Below are 16,470 nucleotides of genomic sequence, written 5' to 3'. Positions count from 1 at the left end.
GCTTGTAATAAGAAAGAAAAACTTGCTCCACTATCAGATTTTTCTACACTGCAAAAACTCAAAATCTTACCAAGAATATTTGTCTCATTTCTAGTCAAAACAAATCTCATTCTACTTAAAATAAGACTCGTCACATTAAAAAGTAGCTTGTTTTTAGACACTTTTTACTTCTATCAAGCAGATTTTCACTTGAAATAAGTAGAAGTTTTTCTTTCTTATTACAAGCACAAAAAACTTGCAGATTTTTCTACTTATTTCAAGTGAAAATTAGTTTGAAACAAGTGAAAATGATCTAAAAACAAGATCATTTTTAAGGTGATGAGTCTCATTTTAAGTGGAAAGAGGTTCGTATTGAGTAGAAATGAGACATTTTGACAAGAAATAAGACAAATATTCTTGTAAAGAGGAAGAATTGGAAGAGTTTTTGCAGTGTATGACAATGCTCCTCTCTCTCTCTCCGTCTCTCTCTGTCTCTCCTGCTCTCTGACGGGCTGCGGCCGGCGCCCACGGCGACCGGGACCGGCGCCGCAGCTTTGAACCTCCCACTGGATCTGGATCTGGATCAGTTCTCCCGCCAATTAACAGCGGTTCGTTTTTTTTTACCGTTTCAGCTCCGTGGGTCAGTGTGTTTATATTTAGCTTTGGCAGCAGCGACTCTATTCAAATAACACGCTGCTTTTCCCACGCCCCCCTCACCCCTCCCCCTCTCCCCCCTCCTCCCCTCCTCCCCTCCTCCCCTCCCCCCTCGTGCGTCCAGTCGCTGCAGCAGCTTCAGGTACGGAAAATAAAACAAGACATTTTATGGATTTTTTCTTCTCTACGGTTCCTTCTTTGTTCCTCCCTTCCTCCAGACGAGACGAACACAAACAGTTTGTTCTGGGCTTCACGTGTAAAAAAAAACAAAAAAAAAACGTGTTTCTCGTTATCGTCATGGTGACGTGAAGGTCAGAGAGGCCGGATGCTGTTTGTCTATTAAACACATCACTGATGTTTTATTATATAAAATAAATAAACTCCTGACCACTGATTCTCATTTTTTACTTTGTTGAGTTTTTACGTGTTAATTGTTCATTCCACAAGTCCGCCTTAAATCCGCCTTAAATCCTCGTGAACTGACGACCGTCGGCTTTTATGACGACAAACATTGGACTTTACAGAACGATAATTTGTTTATTAGTTAATCAGAATGTTTTTATTTGCCCGTAAATTGAAATGAGTCAATAAACAAAACTGTTTGGTAAAAGTGGAATTTAAGAAACTGGATCGTTGGATGTCGACTCCAAAGATCTGAGAATTTAATCCAGTATTTTTATGAAAAATGTTACAATTTTTAGTTTTTAAAAGCAAAAAACAACTAAAATTTAAAAGTTTGGGTTGTAAATGACCCAGATTAATGAATTTAATGAGTTTTCTTGGCTTTTGGAAAAAGTCAACATTTATTTCCTGGGGTCACGGGAACCTTTTGTGGGTGAAATAATAATATATAATAATAATAATAATTAATTTGATTTGTAAGTTTAAAAAAAAAGTTAAAACAAGAGTTAAAAACATCAGCTGAGTGAAACCCTCCTGTTGTCATCCTGGGTCAAGGAAGGAAGGACGGATGAAGGGAAGGAAGGAAAGACGAAGGGAAGGAAGGAAGAAAAGAAAGAAGGAAGGAAGGACGAAGGCAAAGAAGCAAGGACGAAGGGAAGGAAGGAAGGAAAGAGGGAAGGAAGGAAGGAAGGAAGGAAGGACAAAGGGAAAGAAGGAAGGACAAATGGGAAAGATGGGAGGAAAGAAGGGAGGACGAAGAGAAGGAAGGAAGGAAGAAAGAAAAGAAAGAAGGAAGGAAGGACGAAGAGAAGGAAGGAAGAAAAGAAAGAAGGAAGGAAGGACGAAGGCAAAGAAGGAAGGAAGGACAAATGGGAAAGATGGGAGGAAAGAAGGGAGGACAAAGGGAAAGAAGGAAGGACAAAGGGAAAGAAGGAAGGACAAATGGGAAAGATGGGAGGAAAGAAGGGAGGAATATTCAACAAGAAATCTCAAAGTGCTACAACAGCAACCGAAAAAAAAAAAGAAAGAAGTGAAAACAAGAGTTAAAAAGCCGCTGTCAAACATGGAGAGAGCTGATTGGTGGAGAGCAGCGGGGAGGGAGGGGAAGGGGGCGTGGCCTGGCTTACCGCTGGCCGGGACGTAGGTGAAGCGCTGGTACTGGCTGCGTTTCCTTTTGCCGTTGCAGACGTAGAAGTTGACGTGGACGGGAGTGGAGAGCCGCTGGTTCCTGTACGGAGGAATCTCAACCAGGAGGGAGTTCTGCTGGAGAGACACGGGGACAGACGTATTAAAGGGATAGTAGCATTTTTTTTAAAGTGGGGTTAGCCCCTAAGTACTTTAATTGCAGTAGCAGACTCTCTGCACTCCTCCCGTTAGCAACGCCAGCCCATAATAGCCCTGCCCAGAGATTTACAACATACAGTGTTGTGAACAGACCCAAAGAAACGGCCTATTTTCACGGCCTAAAAGAGGTTTTACCTGAAAAAAAAAATACACAGTTCCATTGTTCACTATAATATAATTTTTTCCAGCCCTTCAAAGTGCAGGAAAAACACAGTTTTTATTTGGACCTAACCAACTGCTGATCGGCGGGCGCTAACCCTGGGCGGAGGGATACGTGAGAACTGTGTTTTTCCTGCACTTGAGGGGCTGGAAAAAATTATATTATAGCGAACAATGGAACTGTGTATTTTTTTTTCAGGTAAAACCTCTTTTAGGCCGTGAAAATAGGCCGTTTCTTTGGGTCCATTCACAACACTGTATGTTGTAAATCTCTGGGCAGGGCTATTATGGGCTGGCGTTGCTAACGGGAGGAGTGCAGAGAGTCTGCTACTGCAATTAAAGTACTTAGGGGCTATTTGGAGATCATACAACCCCACTTTTAAAAAATGCTACTATCCCTTTAATTAGATATATTGATTAGATATGTTAATTAGTTGATAATTGGTTAATTAAAGGATGAGTCGACGCTGCAGAGACTGATAAAGATCATTGTTGTTTCTGTTTTCCTGTTTCCTTATTCACTTAATTTCCTTCCTGTGACACTTATTAGCTCTTATGGTATTTTATCTCATATATAAATATGAAAAGTTTGTGGCAAAGAGAGAAGATAAAGAAAAAGAAAAAGAGGGAGATAAAGAGCTCAGGTAGAAAAGAAAAAAGAGAAACCGAGGCTGAAATATGAAGAATTCATGACATTTGTGCATCAGGAGGTTAAAGGGATAGTTCAACATTTTCAACAAATTGGCCCATTGCCATAACCCCTATAGTCATAGCAGTAGGTTCGTTACCTTTAATTGTCGGTGCAAGCTGTTTTTAGAACGGCGGAGCAGAGCCGTGAGCTGCTCAGAGCTACGCTACGGAGGCTCATTATGGGATTTCTTGGTTTCCCTCATCAAACTCATCAAAGACACAATCCAACAACTCCACAACGCTCTGGTGGACAAGTTGTGACCTGCACATTCACCAACTATGAGATAATAACACAACGTTACCACACAGAGTTGTTTTAGAGGTAAATTCATGCAAAACCGCTGATGCACGTTGCCTTCAGGGACAGTTTTTCATCAAGCAGTCTCTGTATTTCCCTCTAAAACAACTCTGTCTGGTAACGTTGTGTTATTATCTCATAGCGTGGTGAATGTGCAGGTCACAACTTGTCCACCAGAGCGTTGTGGAGTTGTTGGATTGTGTATTTGATGAGTTTGATGAGGGAAACCAATTAAGAAATCCCATGAGCCTCCGTAGCGTAGCTCTGAGCAGTTCACGGCTCTGCTCCTCCGTTCTAAAAATAGCTTGCAATTTGCCAAAATGTTGAACTATCCCTTTAAACATGAAGCTGTTTTATTGTTCTTCTGCTCTAAATGTTCATTATTATCATTGGTGTGTGTGTCTGACGTGACTGGGCTGAACTGGGGAGTGTCCAGATAGTTTGTTTCCCCAGCAGAGCTTCTGCTGCCCAAGGAGCCACCGGGTGTGTGTGTGTGTGTGCGCGTGTTTAAGTGTGTGTTTAAGTGTGTGTGTGTGTGTGTGTGTGTGTGTGTGTTGGAGGTCGGCATTCAGGTGGAAGTGAAGCCAGACGACGAGGATGAGAAACTTTTCACTCGTCCAAAACAAGTTCATGAAAAAAAACAAAAACTCTGAAAGTTTTAACCAAGAAAAAACTTCAGGTGTGTGAGTGTGTTTAAGTGTGTGTCTGTGTGTGTGTGTGTGTGTGTGTGTGTGTGTGTGTGTGTGTGTGTGTGTGTGTGTGTGTGTGTGTGTGTGTGTGTAGTCCAGTGCGGGTCAAAACGAGGTCGAACGAGGTCACGGGAGCGTTGGTGTTTAAAGTGGGAGAGAGAGAGAGAGAGAGAGAGAAGCTCTTTGTCTGTTCAGACAGACAGATGTGTCCCAGCAGTGTGTGTGTGTGTGTGTGTGTGTGTGTCTCTGTGTGTGTGTGTGTGTGTGTGTGTGTGTGTAGCAGGTGCAGCTCTTCACACACAGACGTCAACTAATCCCCTCGTCTGTCTTCACTCTCTCTCTCTCTCTCTCTCTCTCTCAGGTTGGAGGTTGAACTTTTGACCAAAATAAAATACTGTATTTACAGTTAGGATGAGCTGACCCTTCACAATAAAAGACTTTATCCACTCTAACCCTTTAGAAAAGAAGACTTTATTTATAGTTAGCTGAGCTGACCTTTCAGAATAAAATACTTTATCTACATTTAAGGTGAGCTGACCCTTCAAAGTAACAGACTGTATTTACAGTACAGTTAGGATGAGCTGACCCTTCACAATAAAAGACTTTATTCTTACCCTTCAGAATAAAGGACTTTATCTACATTTAAAGTAAGATGACCCTTCACAATAAAAGACTCTATCTACATTTAAGGTGAGCTGACCCTTCGAAGTAACAGACTGTATTTACAGTTAGTTAGGATGAGCTGACCCTTCACAATAAAAGACTTTATCCACTCTAACCCTTTAGAAAAGAAGACTTTATTTATAGTTAGCTGAGCTGACCTTTCAGAATAAAATACTTTATCTACATTTAAGGTGAGCTGACCCTTCAAAGTAACAGACTGTATTTACAGTACAGTTAGGATGAGCTGACCCTTCACAATAAAAGACTTTATTCTTACCCTTCAGAATAAAGGACTTTATCTACATTTAAAGTAAGATGACCCTTCACAATAAAAGACTCTATCTACATTTAAGGTGAGCTGACCCTTCGAAGTAACAGACTGTATTTACAGTTAGTTAGGATGAGCTGACCCTTCACAATAAAAGACTTTATCCACTCTAACCCTTTAGAAAAGAAGACTTTATTTATAGTTAGCTGAGCTGACCTTTCAGAATAAAGTACCTTATCTACATTTAAAGTGAGCTGACCCTTCAGAATAAAAGACTTTATCTACTCTTACCCTTCAGAATAAAGGACTTTATTTATAGTTAGCTGAGCTGAACCTTCAGAATAAAATACCTTATCTACATTTAAGGTGAGCTGACCCTTTAAATTAAAAGACTGTATTTACAGTTAGGATGAGCTGACCTACACAATAAAAGACTTTATCCACTCTAACCCTTTAGAAAAGAAGACTTTATTTATAGTAAGCTGAGCTGACCTTTCAGAATAAAGTACCTTATCTACATTTAAGGTGAGCTGACCCTTCAGAATAAAAGACTTTATCTACATTTAAGGTAAATTGAACCTTCAGAATAAAATACATTATTTACATTTAACTTAAGGTGAGCTGACGCCTCAAAGTAAAGGACTGTATTTACAGTTAGGATGAGCTGACCCTTCAGAATAAAAGACTTTATCTACCCTTGTCCTTCAGAATAAAGGACTTTACAGTTAGGATGAGCTGACGTTTCACAATAAAAGACTTTATCTACTCTTACCCTTTAGAATAAAGGACTTTCAAGTACCTTATCTACATCTAAGGTGAGCTGACCCTTCAGAATAAAGGTATTTCTTTCCAGTTAGGTGAGCTGACCTCTGACCTCTGACCTCTGACCTCTGACCTGTGAATCTTTATGTAAACATCGAGTCTGTTCTTTCTCCTCTCACTTCTTACATGAGAGACGTGTCTGACTTACGGGCTTCGAGGCGTCTCTCTCCACCTTGGCTTCCGTCTCCCAGAGGTGGTGGCCGTCTGAAACAGACAGAAGAGGAGGAAGAGGAAGAAGAAGAAGAAGAGGAAGAAGAAGAAGAAGAAGAAGAGGAGAGAGGTTGTGATGACACATCAGAGAACAATCCACCTACTTGGCCTCAGAAATGGAACGATTGTGTTGTTATTATTATCTGTTACATCAGTGATGGTTAAAACTGAGGCTATCGCTATAACGTCATCCTGTCTGAGTCTGAGTCTGAGTCTGAGTCTGACCCGCAGCTCATGAGCTCATGTCCGAGAGAGAGAGAGAGAGAGAGAGAGAGAGTGAGAGACCAACCCACAGACGGACAGAGAGAGAGAGAGAGAGAGAGAGAGAGAGAGAAGGAGGGAGAGAGAGAGAGTCTGATGCAATCCTCAAAGAGCCGGAGTCATACCAGAGAGATGAGCGACATCTTTGACTTCATCTCAGTGAGGAGGAGGAATCCCAACATGCACCAGGAGCAGCTGCTGCGCTCGTTAATACCACTGGAAACTGCCCCCCTTTACCCCCCCCTCTTCTACCCCTCTTCTACCCCCCCTCCTCTGTTCTCACAGGAATCCTTCTGTTATCCCCATATAATCGTTGTTAAATGCTATTGGTATTTTTTTTTTTTTTGCTCCTTTTTACTGGTAATGTGTGTTTTTTTTCTCCTTCAACTCGCCACAATAAAAGAGTTTTTTTTTTTTTTTTTCCCCCATCAGGCAGTAAAAAAAAACAAAAAAACCCAGAGTGTCGTTTTTCATATGAGCTAAAAATATTCAAACGTTTCATTTGTCGTCCGTCCGGTTTAAACGAGGTGCGAGAAGGAAAACGATATTTTTACCAAAATTTATTAGCGGCAGAAAAAAAGAAGACGAAGAAAAAAAACCGCAGCAGAGCCCGAACAGACACAACGTGACGGTTTACAGAGAGAGAGAGAGAGGGGGGGGGGGGTTGTACCTGAGTCTGTCCTGTGATTGGTGGAGGGGCAACACCTGTTCTATTATAGAAAACATTAAGGTAAGATTTTTCCTTAAACTCTGAGTTAAGATGTTCTTATTAAAATCAAAGTGGCTGCACAAAACACCCTCAAGTTTCCTCCTGAAGAGTTCCTTCAATGTTTAAAACCCTCCTGGGTCAACGAAGGAAGGAAGGACGAAGGGAAGGAAGGAAGAAAAGAAAGAAGGAAGGAAGGACGAAGGGAAAGAAGGAAGGAAGGAAGGACGAAGGGAAGGAAGGAAAGAAAGAAGGAAGGAAGAACGAAGGGAAAATAGGAAGGAAGGAAGAACGAAGGGAATGAAGGAAGGAAGGAAGGACGAAGGGAAGGAAGGAAAGAAAGAAGGAAGGAAGGAAGGATGAAGGCAATGAAGGAAGGAAGGAAGGACCAAGGGAGGGAAGGAAGGAAGGAAAGAAAGAAGGAAGGAAGGAAGGATGAAGGCAATGAAGGAAGGAAGGACCAAGGGAGGGAAGGAAGGAAGGAAGGAAAGAAAGAGGGAAGGAAGGAAGGTCAAGGGAAAGATGGGAGGAAAGAGGAAGGGAAGGAAGGAAAGAAAGAAGGAAGAAGGGAGGAAGGAAGGAAGGACAAAGGGAAAGAAGGGAGGAAAGAAGAAAGGGGAAAAAAATTTAAGGAGGGAACAGATCAGGTCAATTGGATCAAAAGAGGAAGGAAGAAGAAATGAGGACAAAGGGAAGGAAGGAAAGAAGGAAAGGAAAAAGGATTGTGGAAAGAAGGAAGGGAGAAGGGAAGGAAAGGAAAGGAGGAAGGGAACAGATTGGGTCAGTTTGACCCAGAAGGACAACAGGAGGGTTAATGAGGTTTTAAAGGCTTTCTCCTTAAGTCTTTGTTCAACTACTGCACAAAACACCTTAGTGAACTATAAGGAGGGAAAAAAAAGCTAAAACCATCTTTGACTCAACTGCAACATGAGCAAGTTTACGAAGACAGTGAACGCATCGCAGGAAGAAGAGGAAGAATAAGAAGAATGTTGCAAATGCACCTGAAAAAAACTTAAGACCCTCTGCTCAACACCTTTTACCTTTTACACTGCAAAAACTCAAAATCTTACCAAGAATATTTGTCTTATTTCTAGTCAAAATGTCATTTCTAGTCAAAACAAATCTCATTATACATAAAATCACATAAAAAGTAGCTTGTTTTTAGACACCCTTTATTACAAGCACAAAAAACTTGCTTTCACTGGCAGATTTTTCTACTTATTTCAAGTGAAAATTAGTTTGAAACAAGTGTCTAAAATCTAAAAACAAGTTAATTTTTAGGTGATGAGTCTTATTTTAAGTGGAAAGAGATAAGTTTTGACTAGAAATGAGACATTTTGACAAGAAATAAGACAAATATTCTTGGAAAGATTTTGAGTTTTTGCAGTGTACAGGTAAGTTAGGAGAAAAAAGACCTTAATAACCAAAGTAAAGTGAAAAAAACTGAAACTGCCTCAGACAGTGAACACATCATAACTCATAAGAGATTCCAGGTGGTCTAAGTTCACCTGGTCTCCATGGAAGCAGCAGGATTTCACTTCCACCTTAAGAAAGTCCCTCAGCTAAGGAGAAAACCGCAGGGTCACAGTGAGTGTGCTGTGTTCCTCCTGGAGTCGTATTCTCAGACATTTTTGTGCCTCAGTCCGTCCTGATTATTATGGTCTGGTGGCTCTCTGCACCTGCTGAACATTAGTGTAGTGTGGCGGAGCTTCATGGGACTCGAACGCTGACATGCCGGCCGTCTCGTTCTTGTTTCTCGTTTCTGGCTCGGAGTCGGTCCAGACGTTCAGAGACACACAGGTCGTTATTATCTCCAGTTTAATCATCTGTAATAACTCGTCTGCTCCAGTTTCAGTTTTATGACGCTTGTTACATTGAGTTAATGTTGAGCTGCAGTTGGACACGAGGAGTTAGGTTATAACCCTAAACCGAACCCACTGTTAAACCTAACCCACTGTTACCCTAAACCTAACCCACTGTTACCCTAAACCTAACCCACTGTTACCCTAAACCTAACCCACTGTTACCCTAAACCTAACCCACTGTTACCCTAAACCTAACCCACTGTTACCCTAAACCTAACCCACTGTTACCCTAACCGTAACCCACTGTTACCCTAAACCGAACCCACTATAACCCTAAACCTAACCCACTGTTACCCTAAACCTAACCCACTGCTACCCTAACCCTAACCCACTGTTACCCTAACCCTAACCCACTGTTACCCCAACCCCAACCCTTATATAAAGTCTATGAGGCTGCAGCCAAACCTCAACTGAACCTGGTTTAATAAAAACTTAGAGCAGCTGCTGCTGTTTAAACATGGTTTAAGGTGTTTTAAAGTTCGTCATGGATGGATGGATGAATACATGGATGGATGGATGGATGGATGAATGGATGGATGGATGGATGAATAAATGAATAAATGGATGGATGGATGGATGACAAAATGGATGAATAAATTGGTGGATGGATGGTTGGAGGGATGGATGGATGAATAAATGGATGGATGGATGGATAAATTGATGGATGGATGAATAAATGGATGGATGGGTGGGTGGATGGATGGATGAATAAATGATGGCTGAATGAATAAATGGATGGATGGATGGGTGAAAAAATGGATGAATAAATGGATGGATGGATGGATGGATGAAAAAATGGATGAATGATGAATGGATGGATTGATGAATGGAGGGTGGATGGATGAATAAATGAATGGATGGATGGATGAATAAATGGATGGATGGATGGATGGATGGATTGATGGATGGATGGATGAATTGATGAATGAAGAAATGGATGGATGGATGGATGGATGAAAAAATGGATGAATAATTGGATGGATGGATTGATGGATGAATCGATGGATGGATGGATTGATGGATGGATGGATGGATGGATGGATGGATTGATGGATGGATGAATAAATGAATGGACGGATGGATGAATGGAGGGTGGATGGATGATGGATTGTTTGATGAATAGATGGATGGATGGATGAATAAATTGATGGATTGATTGATGGATGGATGGATGGATGGATGAATTGATGGATGGATGGATGAAAAAATGGATGAATGATGTATGGATGGATTGATGGATGGATGGATGAATAAACGCAACACGCTCTCAGATCTGACACAGATCTCCATGGTAACGTCAACTAACGTTCGTGAACGGCCGCTCTAACTAACGTTCATAATGTTAATCTGACTGTCAGCTGTGTAAATATTTAATGTTTTCATAAGATAACAGCTCCCTCCCTTTCCTCTACTGGCTGGCGGAGTGACGGTGGCCACGCCCCCTTTAGGAGACAGGAAGTGGAGCTGTAACATTTCATATCAGCGGAGCAGCTCGTAGTGAGCCATCCTGTCGGCGTAGAGGATCTCTGCACTGCAAAAACTCAAAATCTTTCCAAGAATATTTGTCTTATTTGTTGTCAAAATGTCTCATTTCTAGTCAAAACTAATCTCTTTCCACTTAAAATAAGACTCATCACCTAAAAATGAACTTGTTTTTAGATCATTTTCACTTGTTTCAAACAGATTTTCACTTGAAATAAGTTGAAAAATCTGCCAGTTAAAGCAAGTTTTTTGTGCATGTAATAAGGAAGAAAAACTTGCTCCACTATCAGATTATTCCAAGTGAAAATTTGCTTGAAAGAAGGAAAAAGTGTCTAAAAACAAGCTGCTTTTTAATGTGATGAGTCTTATTTTAAGTATAATGAGATTTGTTTTGACTAGAAATGACATTTTGACTAAAAATAAGACAAATATTCTTGGTAAGATATTTGATTTTTTGCAGTGTGCAGTGACCTCTCTCTGACCGAGCTCAGACTGCGTCTCCGTCTGTCGGCGTCTCTCCAGAGGGGAAGCCTCCGCCGTCCACGTCAGTCCACAGGAGGTCCACTCCAAACATGTTTTTCAGATCTTTCTCTCCCTCCGTCTGCTTTTCTTTTTCTCTCTCTCTCTCTCTCTCTGACTCAGTCTCACTTCATTTTTCACATCCAGATAGAAAAATTCAATTGAGCAATTTGGTTTCCTCCTGTGCCCGGCCGGCGTCTCTACCTGCTGCCAGGAAAACTTCCCCAGAGCCACAGAAAAAAAAAAGAAAAAGAAAAAGAAAAATCAAAAAACAGCGAGTTAGCTGAGTGCGTGTGCTTGCTGCCTTTGTCTGGGCCGAGCGAGTGGAGGATCACTGACGACCACAGAATGTTCCAGAGTTATAGGTCAACATCTGCAACATCTGCACAGCTGCTGCACCTTCAGCAGCTCCTCTCCCTCCCCATCGCACTTTGCTTTTCTGACTCTCGGCCCAACAACGTCTCAGTTAAACACAGCCCACCCCTCCTATACAGTACACTGCAAAAACTCAACATCTTTCCAAGAATATTTGTCTTATTTCTTGTCAAAATGTCTCAGTTTTAGTCAAAACTAATCTACTATATGTCCACATAAAATAAGACTCGCATCCCTTGGCTGCACACACAGAGAGGACCGCCCCTTTATGCCGTTCTCTCTCCTCATTGGATAAAGGTTGTAGGATACAAGGAAAGTTTTCTCCTCGGCTTACAGCAGAGCAGAGTGACTGACAGACCCGTGTTTCGGACCAAACACTCTATGTAAGTGATTGCTGTCAGAAGATATAACTATTTAAGACTTATAGTAACACAAATATTCCGCTTACTTCTGCTTTAACTTGTTTTTAGACAGTTTTCACTTGTTTCAAACTAATTTTCAATTGAAATAAGTAGAAAAATCTGCCAGTGAAAGTGAAGTGAAGTTTTTTGTGCTTGTAATAAGAAAGAAAAACTTGCTCCGGATTTTTTCTACTTATTTAAAGTGGAAAATTTGCTTGAAAAAAGTCAAAAGAGTCATAAAACAAGCTACTTTTTATGTGATGATGAGTTATTTTAAGTTGAATTTGATTTGTTTTGACTAGAAATAAGACAAATATTCTTTTTTTTGGCACTTTTTTTTCACTTTCACAGGTGAAATGGGACAGGTTCATATGTTCTTATAGTAGTGCATGACTTTTTCCCCCCCAAAGAAATGTAATAATAGACAGACAAAAATTCTTGGTAAGATTTTGAGTTTTTGCAGTGTAACTCCACCAGCACCACCACCACCTTTGGCTGCATCCCAGAAGCCTTTGCAGTTCACATTTCGTCTATACGACTCATTACTTACTGTGAAGCAGAAGAAGGAAGCGGAGACATAACACAGAGCACTCGATGCCCACGGCCTCAAACAATCAAACAATATACAATACGCTTATTTGTCATGTTGTGCTTTATAAAAAAAAAAAAGAAGGAGGGAATCAAGCGGCTCCTTGTGCTCCTTAATTGGAGCTGGGTGGAGTGAGGCTGCGGTGCCCGGGGAGTGAAGCAGCGGGTGGCGTTCGCCCAACTTTCTCATAACGTACAGTAAATATAAACACATGCTCTGCCCAGGCCCGTGTGCCACGCTGAAAGAGTTCCCTTGTCCTCCGACTGGTGACTGAAACTTCCTCCTCCCTCCCTGAAAACATGGTGGAGTTATGATGTCGCCTGATAGATGACGATGGCGGCGGCGGCAAAGTAGAAATGGCTTTGTAACACTTTCCTGACTGATGGTCTCTCATCTTTTTTTTTTTTTAGATAGCAGCATGATCTGTTGCTGTTTGAGATCTCTCAGCCTCCTTCACTTCACTCACTTAAAAGGATAGTTCAACATTTTGGCAAATTGGTCCATTGTCATAATCCCTATAGTCATAGCAGTAGGTTCGTTACCTTTAATTGTCGGTGCAAGCTGTTTTTAGAACGGAGGAGCAGAGCCGTGAGCTGCTCAGAGCTACGCTACGGAGGCTCATTATGGGATTTCTTGGTTTCCCTCATCAAACTCATCAAATACACAATCCAACAACTCCACAACGCTCTGGTGGACAAGTTGTGACCTGCACATTCACCACGCTATGAGATAATAACACAACGTTACCAGACAGAGTTGTTTTAGAGGGAAATACAGAGACTGCTTGATGAAAAACTGTCCCTGAAGGCAACGCGCATCAGCGGTTTTGCATGAATTTCCCTCTAAAACAACTCTGTGTGGTAACGTTGTGTTATTATCTCATAGCGTGGTGAATGTGCAGGTCACAACTTGTCCACCAGAGCGTTGTGGAGTTGTTGGATTGTGTATTTGATGAGTTTGATGAGGGAAACCAAGAAATCCCATAATGAGCCTCCATAGCGTAGCTCTGAGCAGCTCGCCTCTCTGCTCCGTCGTTCTAAAAATAGCTTGCACGACAATTAAAGGTAACAAACCTGCTAAGACTATAGGGATTATGGCAATGGGCCAATTTGCCAAAATGTTGAACTATCCCTTTAAAAGTGTGGCCAATATGCAAAAAAAGTAAGAAATCAGGAAGGGGGCTGTAACTCCACCCGTGCAGCGGCGGACGGTGGCGCCGCTCGCTGCAGCGTCATGTGGATCTCGGCCTCTGGACTCTGTCAGCAGCACCGCCTGGGCTGAGGATTTTTATTTTATGAATCATACTCTGTAATTTATGAAAACACGATCGCTGCTGTTTATGTGGCTGTAATTGATTTGTTTATGAAAACAGGCCATTGTTCTCTGAAGTGTCGGAGGCAGCCAAACCGCCGAGCGCCTTCCACTGGGAGTCATTGTTCTGTGAGTGCAGCAAAAACCCGAAGCCCACTGACCACGTGCACCACCAAACCCCCCCCCCCCTCTCCGCCACAGCCCGGAGCTAACAGAGCTATCTGAACGTAGCATGTTAAAGGACAATTCCGGGCAAATTCAACTCGGGGCTGTATTTTCCTAACATTTCAGGTCTAAAAGAAGGAATCAGAAGACTTTCAGTTTAATTGCTCCTGTTTTGCGGTAGTTGTGTCTGTCCCTGCATCGCCACGGCAGCGATGAATGGGAGCGGATGCAAGTTCTCGCTGCTTAGGCTGTTTACATCCCTCAAAGCCACAGACAGCGTCAGATGGCGACTCAAACATGCACCCAGAAGTTAGTTTACTTCAAGCAAGCCGACATGTTTGTAAAACTAGATCTAATTCAAAGTCTTGCGAGAAGTTGACACGCTCGGTGTGTTCAGGTGCAGTCGGAAGCTCCTGTTTGTGTCATAAACACAGGAATATCAACTCTTGACTTGCTTGAAGTAAATAAACTTCTGGGTGCATGTTTGAGTCGCCATCTGACGCTGTCTGTGGCTTTGAGGGATGGAAACAGCCTAAGCAGCGGAACTTGCATCCACTCCCATCCATCGCTACAGTGGCGATGCGGGGACAGACACAACTACCGCAAAACAGGAGCAATTAAACTGAAAATCTTCAGATTCCTTCTTTTAGACCTAAAATGTTAGGAAAATACAGCCCAGAGTTGAATTTGCCCGGAATTGTCCTTTAAAACCGTCTCCTCTCTGTGCTCCGTGCAGGTACAGTAACTCCAGACGCCTCCTGGCAGCTCCGTCGCTCTGCAGCTGCTGCAGCCAGCGGCAATTAGCCTGTGAATGGCGTGTTGGGGGCGTTCGAGGCCGACGTGGAAACCTCGCCGTTCCAGCTCATCAGGCCTCAGAGGGACCGACAAGTGAAGGAGACGAGGTCGACACGAACGCAGCAGCAGCGATGGATCCTGGGAAATACCGACCGCTGGCTGAGTTATGGACTCGGACGCTCTCCAGAGCAGCTGACCAGATGTGGAGGAGCTGGTTTCACCGTGGGAGGGGGGAAGAGTGGTGTGTGTGTGTGTGGGTGGGGGGGAGGAGGGAGGAGTAGGGGGGGGTTTCTCCTCGGCGAGGATTTCCTTCAGGATCTCTCGCTCAAATTAAACCATTATCAATCACAGAGCAGGAAACCGCACGTTCATGACAACACTGAGAAACTGAGTAGGAGAAAATTAAACTGTACACGACCCACAGGACAGAATTACAGGACAGAACCACGGGACAGTTGAACTACAACTTCCGAACTACAAATAAAACACACCATAAATACACCTGAAACCTCGTCAGTACAGAGAGGGAAAGAGTTATAGCACCAGCACAACCACTACTGCCAGTGACACGCTAACTAACAAACAGCAAACAGACGATGCTAACTACGCTAGCAGTCCTGATGCTACAGATGCTAACTGCACTAACTGTTCTGAGTAGCTGCTAACTACTGCTGTTCTAGGCTAATGTGTGATTTGTTTGGAAAATTTGCTAACTAACCGTCCCAAAAATATTCTAACTGCGAAAACAGTTCTTAAAGATGCTAAACTATCTGTTCTGAATGCATGCTAACCAGGCAATAGCTACTAATCCTTCTAAACAAGTGACAGAATGCAGCGTTAACAGTGTTAGCCTTATGGCGCTACTTTTTTCAGTAGGCTAATCAAAAAAGTTATACTGTTTCCCCCGTTAAAGCACCATTACTGTAAAATGAGCCGTCACAAAATAGATTGTAGTACTACTTTACTTTTTTCAGTCCATCAACTAGTCGGTAAAAAGCCGTTTATCTGTGCGTAGGAATACTGAGCGAGTTAGTCCCAGATAAACTGGAGGTGAGGGGGGGTAAAGTCCAAGTAATTTGACATATTTGAGCATTTTATTAAAAAAAGGAATCCTGGTAATTAGTGACTTTCATAATGAATTTAGTAGGCCTAAGTTACTTTTTGGGGCAAGTAACTGGTAGTAGCCTCTAATTAGCCTACTGTGCCCACCCTGATCTGAAATAATGCTAACTGCGCTAACTGTTCCAACAGACTCCGCCCTCATGAGACCATACAGGTCTGACTGAGTTTTTAATATATTTTCTTCCACTTTCTATGATTGAAAACAACAAAGTATGAATGAAAAGTTCAACACCTGCCTTATCTTTTTAAATCTCATACTTTAGTCTCCCCTCTGTCTTTCAGGTCTAATTGGAGTGAAGCTGATTCTCATGGACAATAAACGACACCTGAGACGTCCCCCAACACTGAAGCACAGCAGCTCAGAGGTGGATAAAGGCCGGCGAGGTCTAATTTCCCAAATGGAGCGACTGAGCGACTTATCAGCGGCAGCATCTCCGGGGCAAACGAGCGAGGGAGGTGCGACCGGGTCGGGTTTTAGATTTCAAGCCCCGATGTCTGCACAGTAAATCTCCTCTGACCACAAGTGACAAGTCAGGTGACGATGCTATCGCAGGTTTGTTGTGTAGCGAGGCAGGAAACAGGAGGGGAGGGGGGCGGCGTGATGAGGCAGAGCTCTGTGTGTGTGTGGGTGTGTGCGTTTTTGTGTGTGTGTGTGTGTGTGTGTTCCTATGTGAGGAAACAAGGATTTCCTTCAGCGTGAG

At 42.5% G+C, this 16,470-nt stretch overlaps 2 protein-coding genes across 2 annotated transcripts in view; one reads left to right on the top strand and one right to left on the bottom strand.

The window, feature by feature from the left end:
• The window catches only part of mbpa (myelin basic protein a), a 354,691-nt gene that overhangs the window by 100,988 nt on the left and 237,233 nt on the right, over nt 1-16,470 (top strand). The window lies entirely within an intron of this gene.
• nfatc1 (nuclear factor of activated T cells 1) overlaps nt 1-16,470 on the bottom strand; it is a 76,759-nt gene that overhangs the window by 26,931 nt on the left and 33,358 nt on the right. Inside the window, exons 7-8 of the mRNA XM_085790717.1 lie at nt 6,117-6,172; nt 2,163-2,295 (exon numbers count right to left, since the gene is read on the bottom strand). Coding sequence (XP_085646843.1) covers nt 2,163-2,295; nt 6,117-6,172 — 189 coding nt within the window. The remainder of the gene's footprint in view (nt 1-2,162; nt 2,296-6,116; nt 6,173-16,470) is intronic.

This window comes from Trachurus japonicus, chromosome 11 (genome assembly GCF_045865225.1).
Source record: "Trachurus japonicus isolate A0001 chromosome 11, Traja_1.0".
NCBI lineage: Eukaryota > Metazoa > Chordata > Actinopteri > Carangiformes > Carangidae > Trachurus > Trachurus japonicus.
The sequence above is the reverse complement of the archived record's forward strand: the minus strand, read 5'-3'. Positions and strand labels throughout refer to the sequence as shown.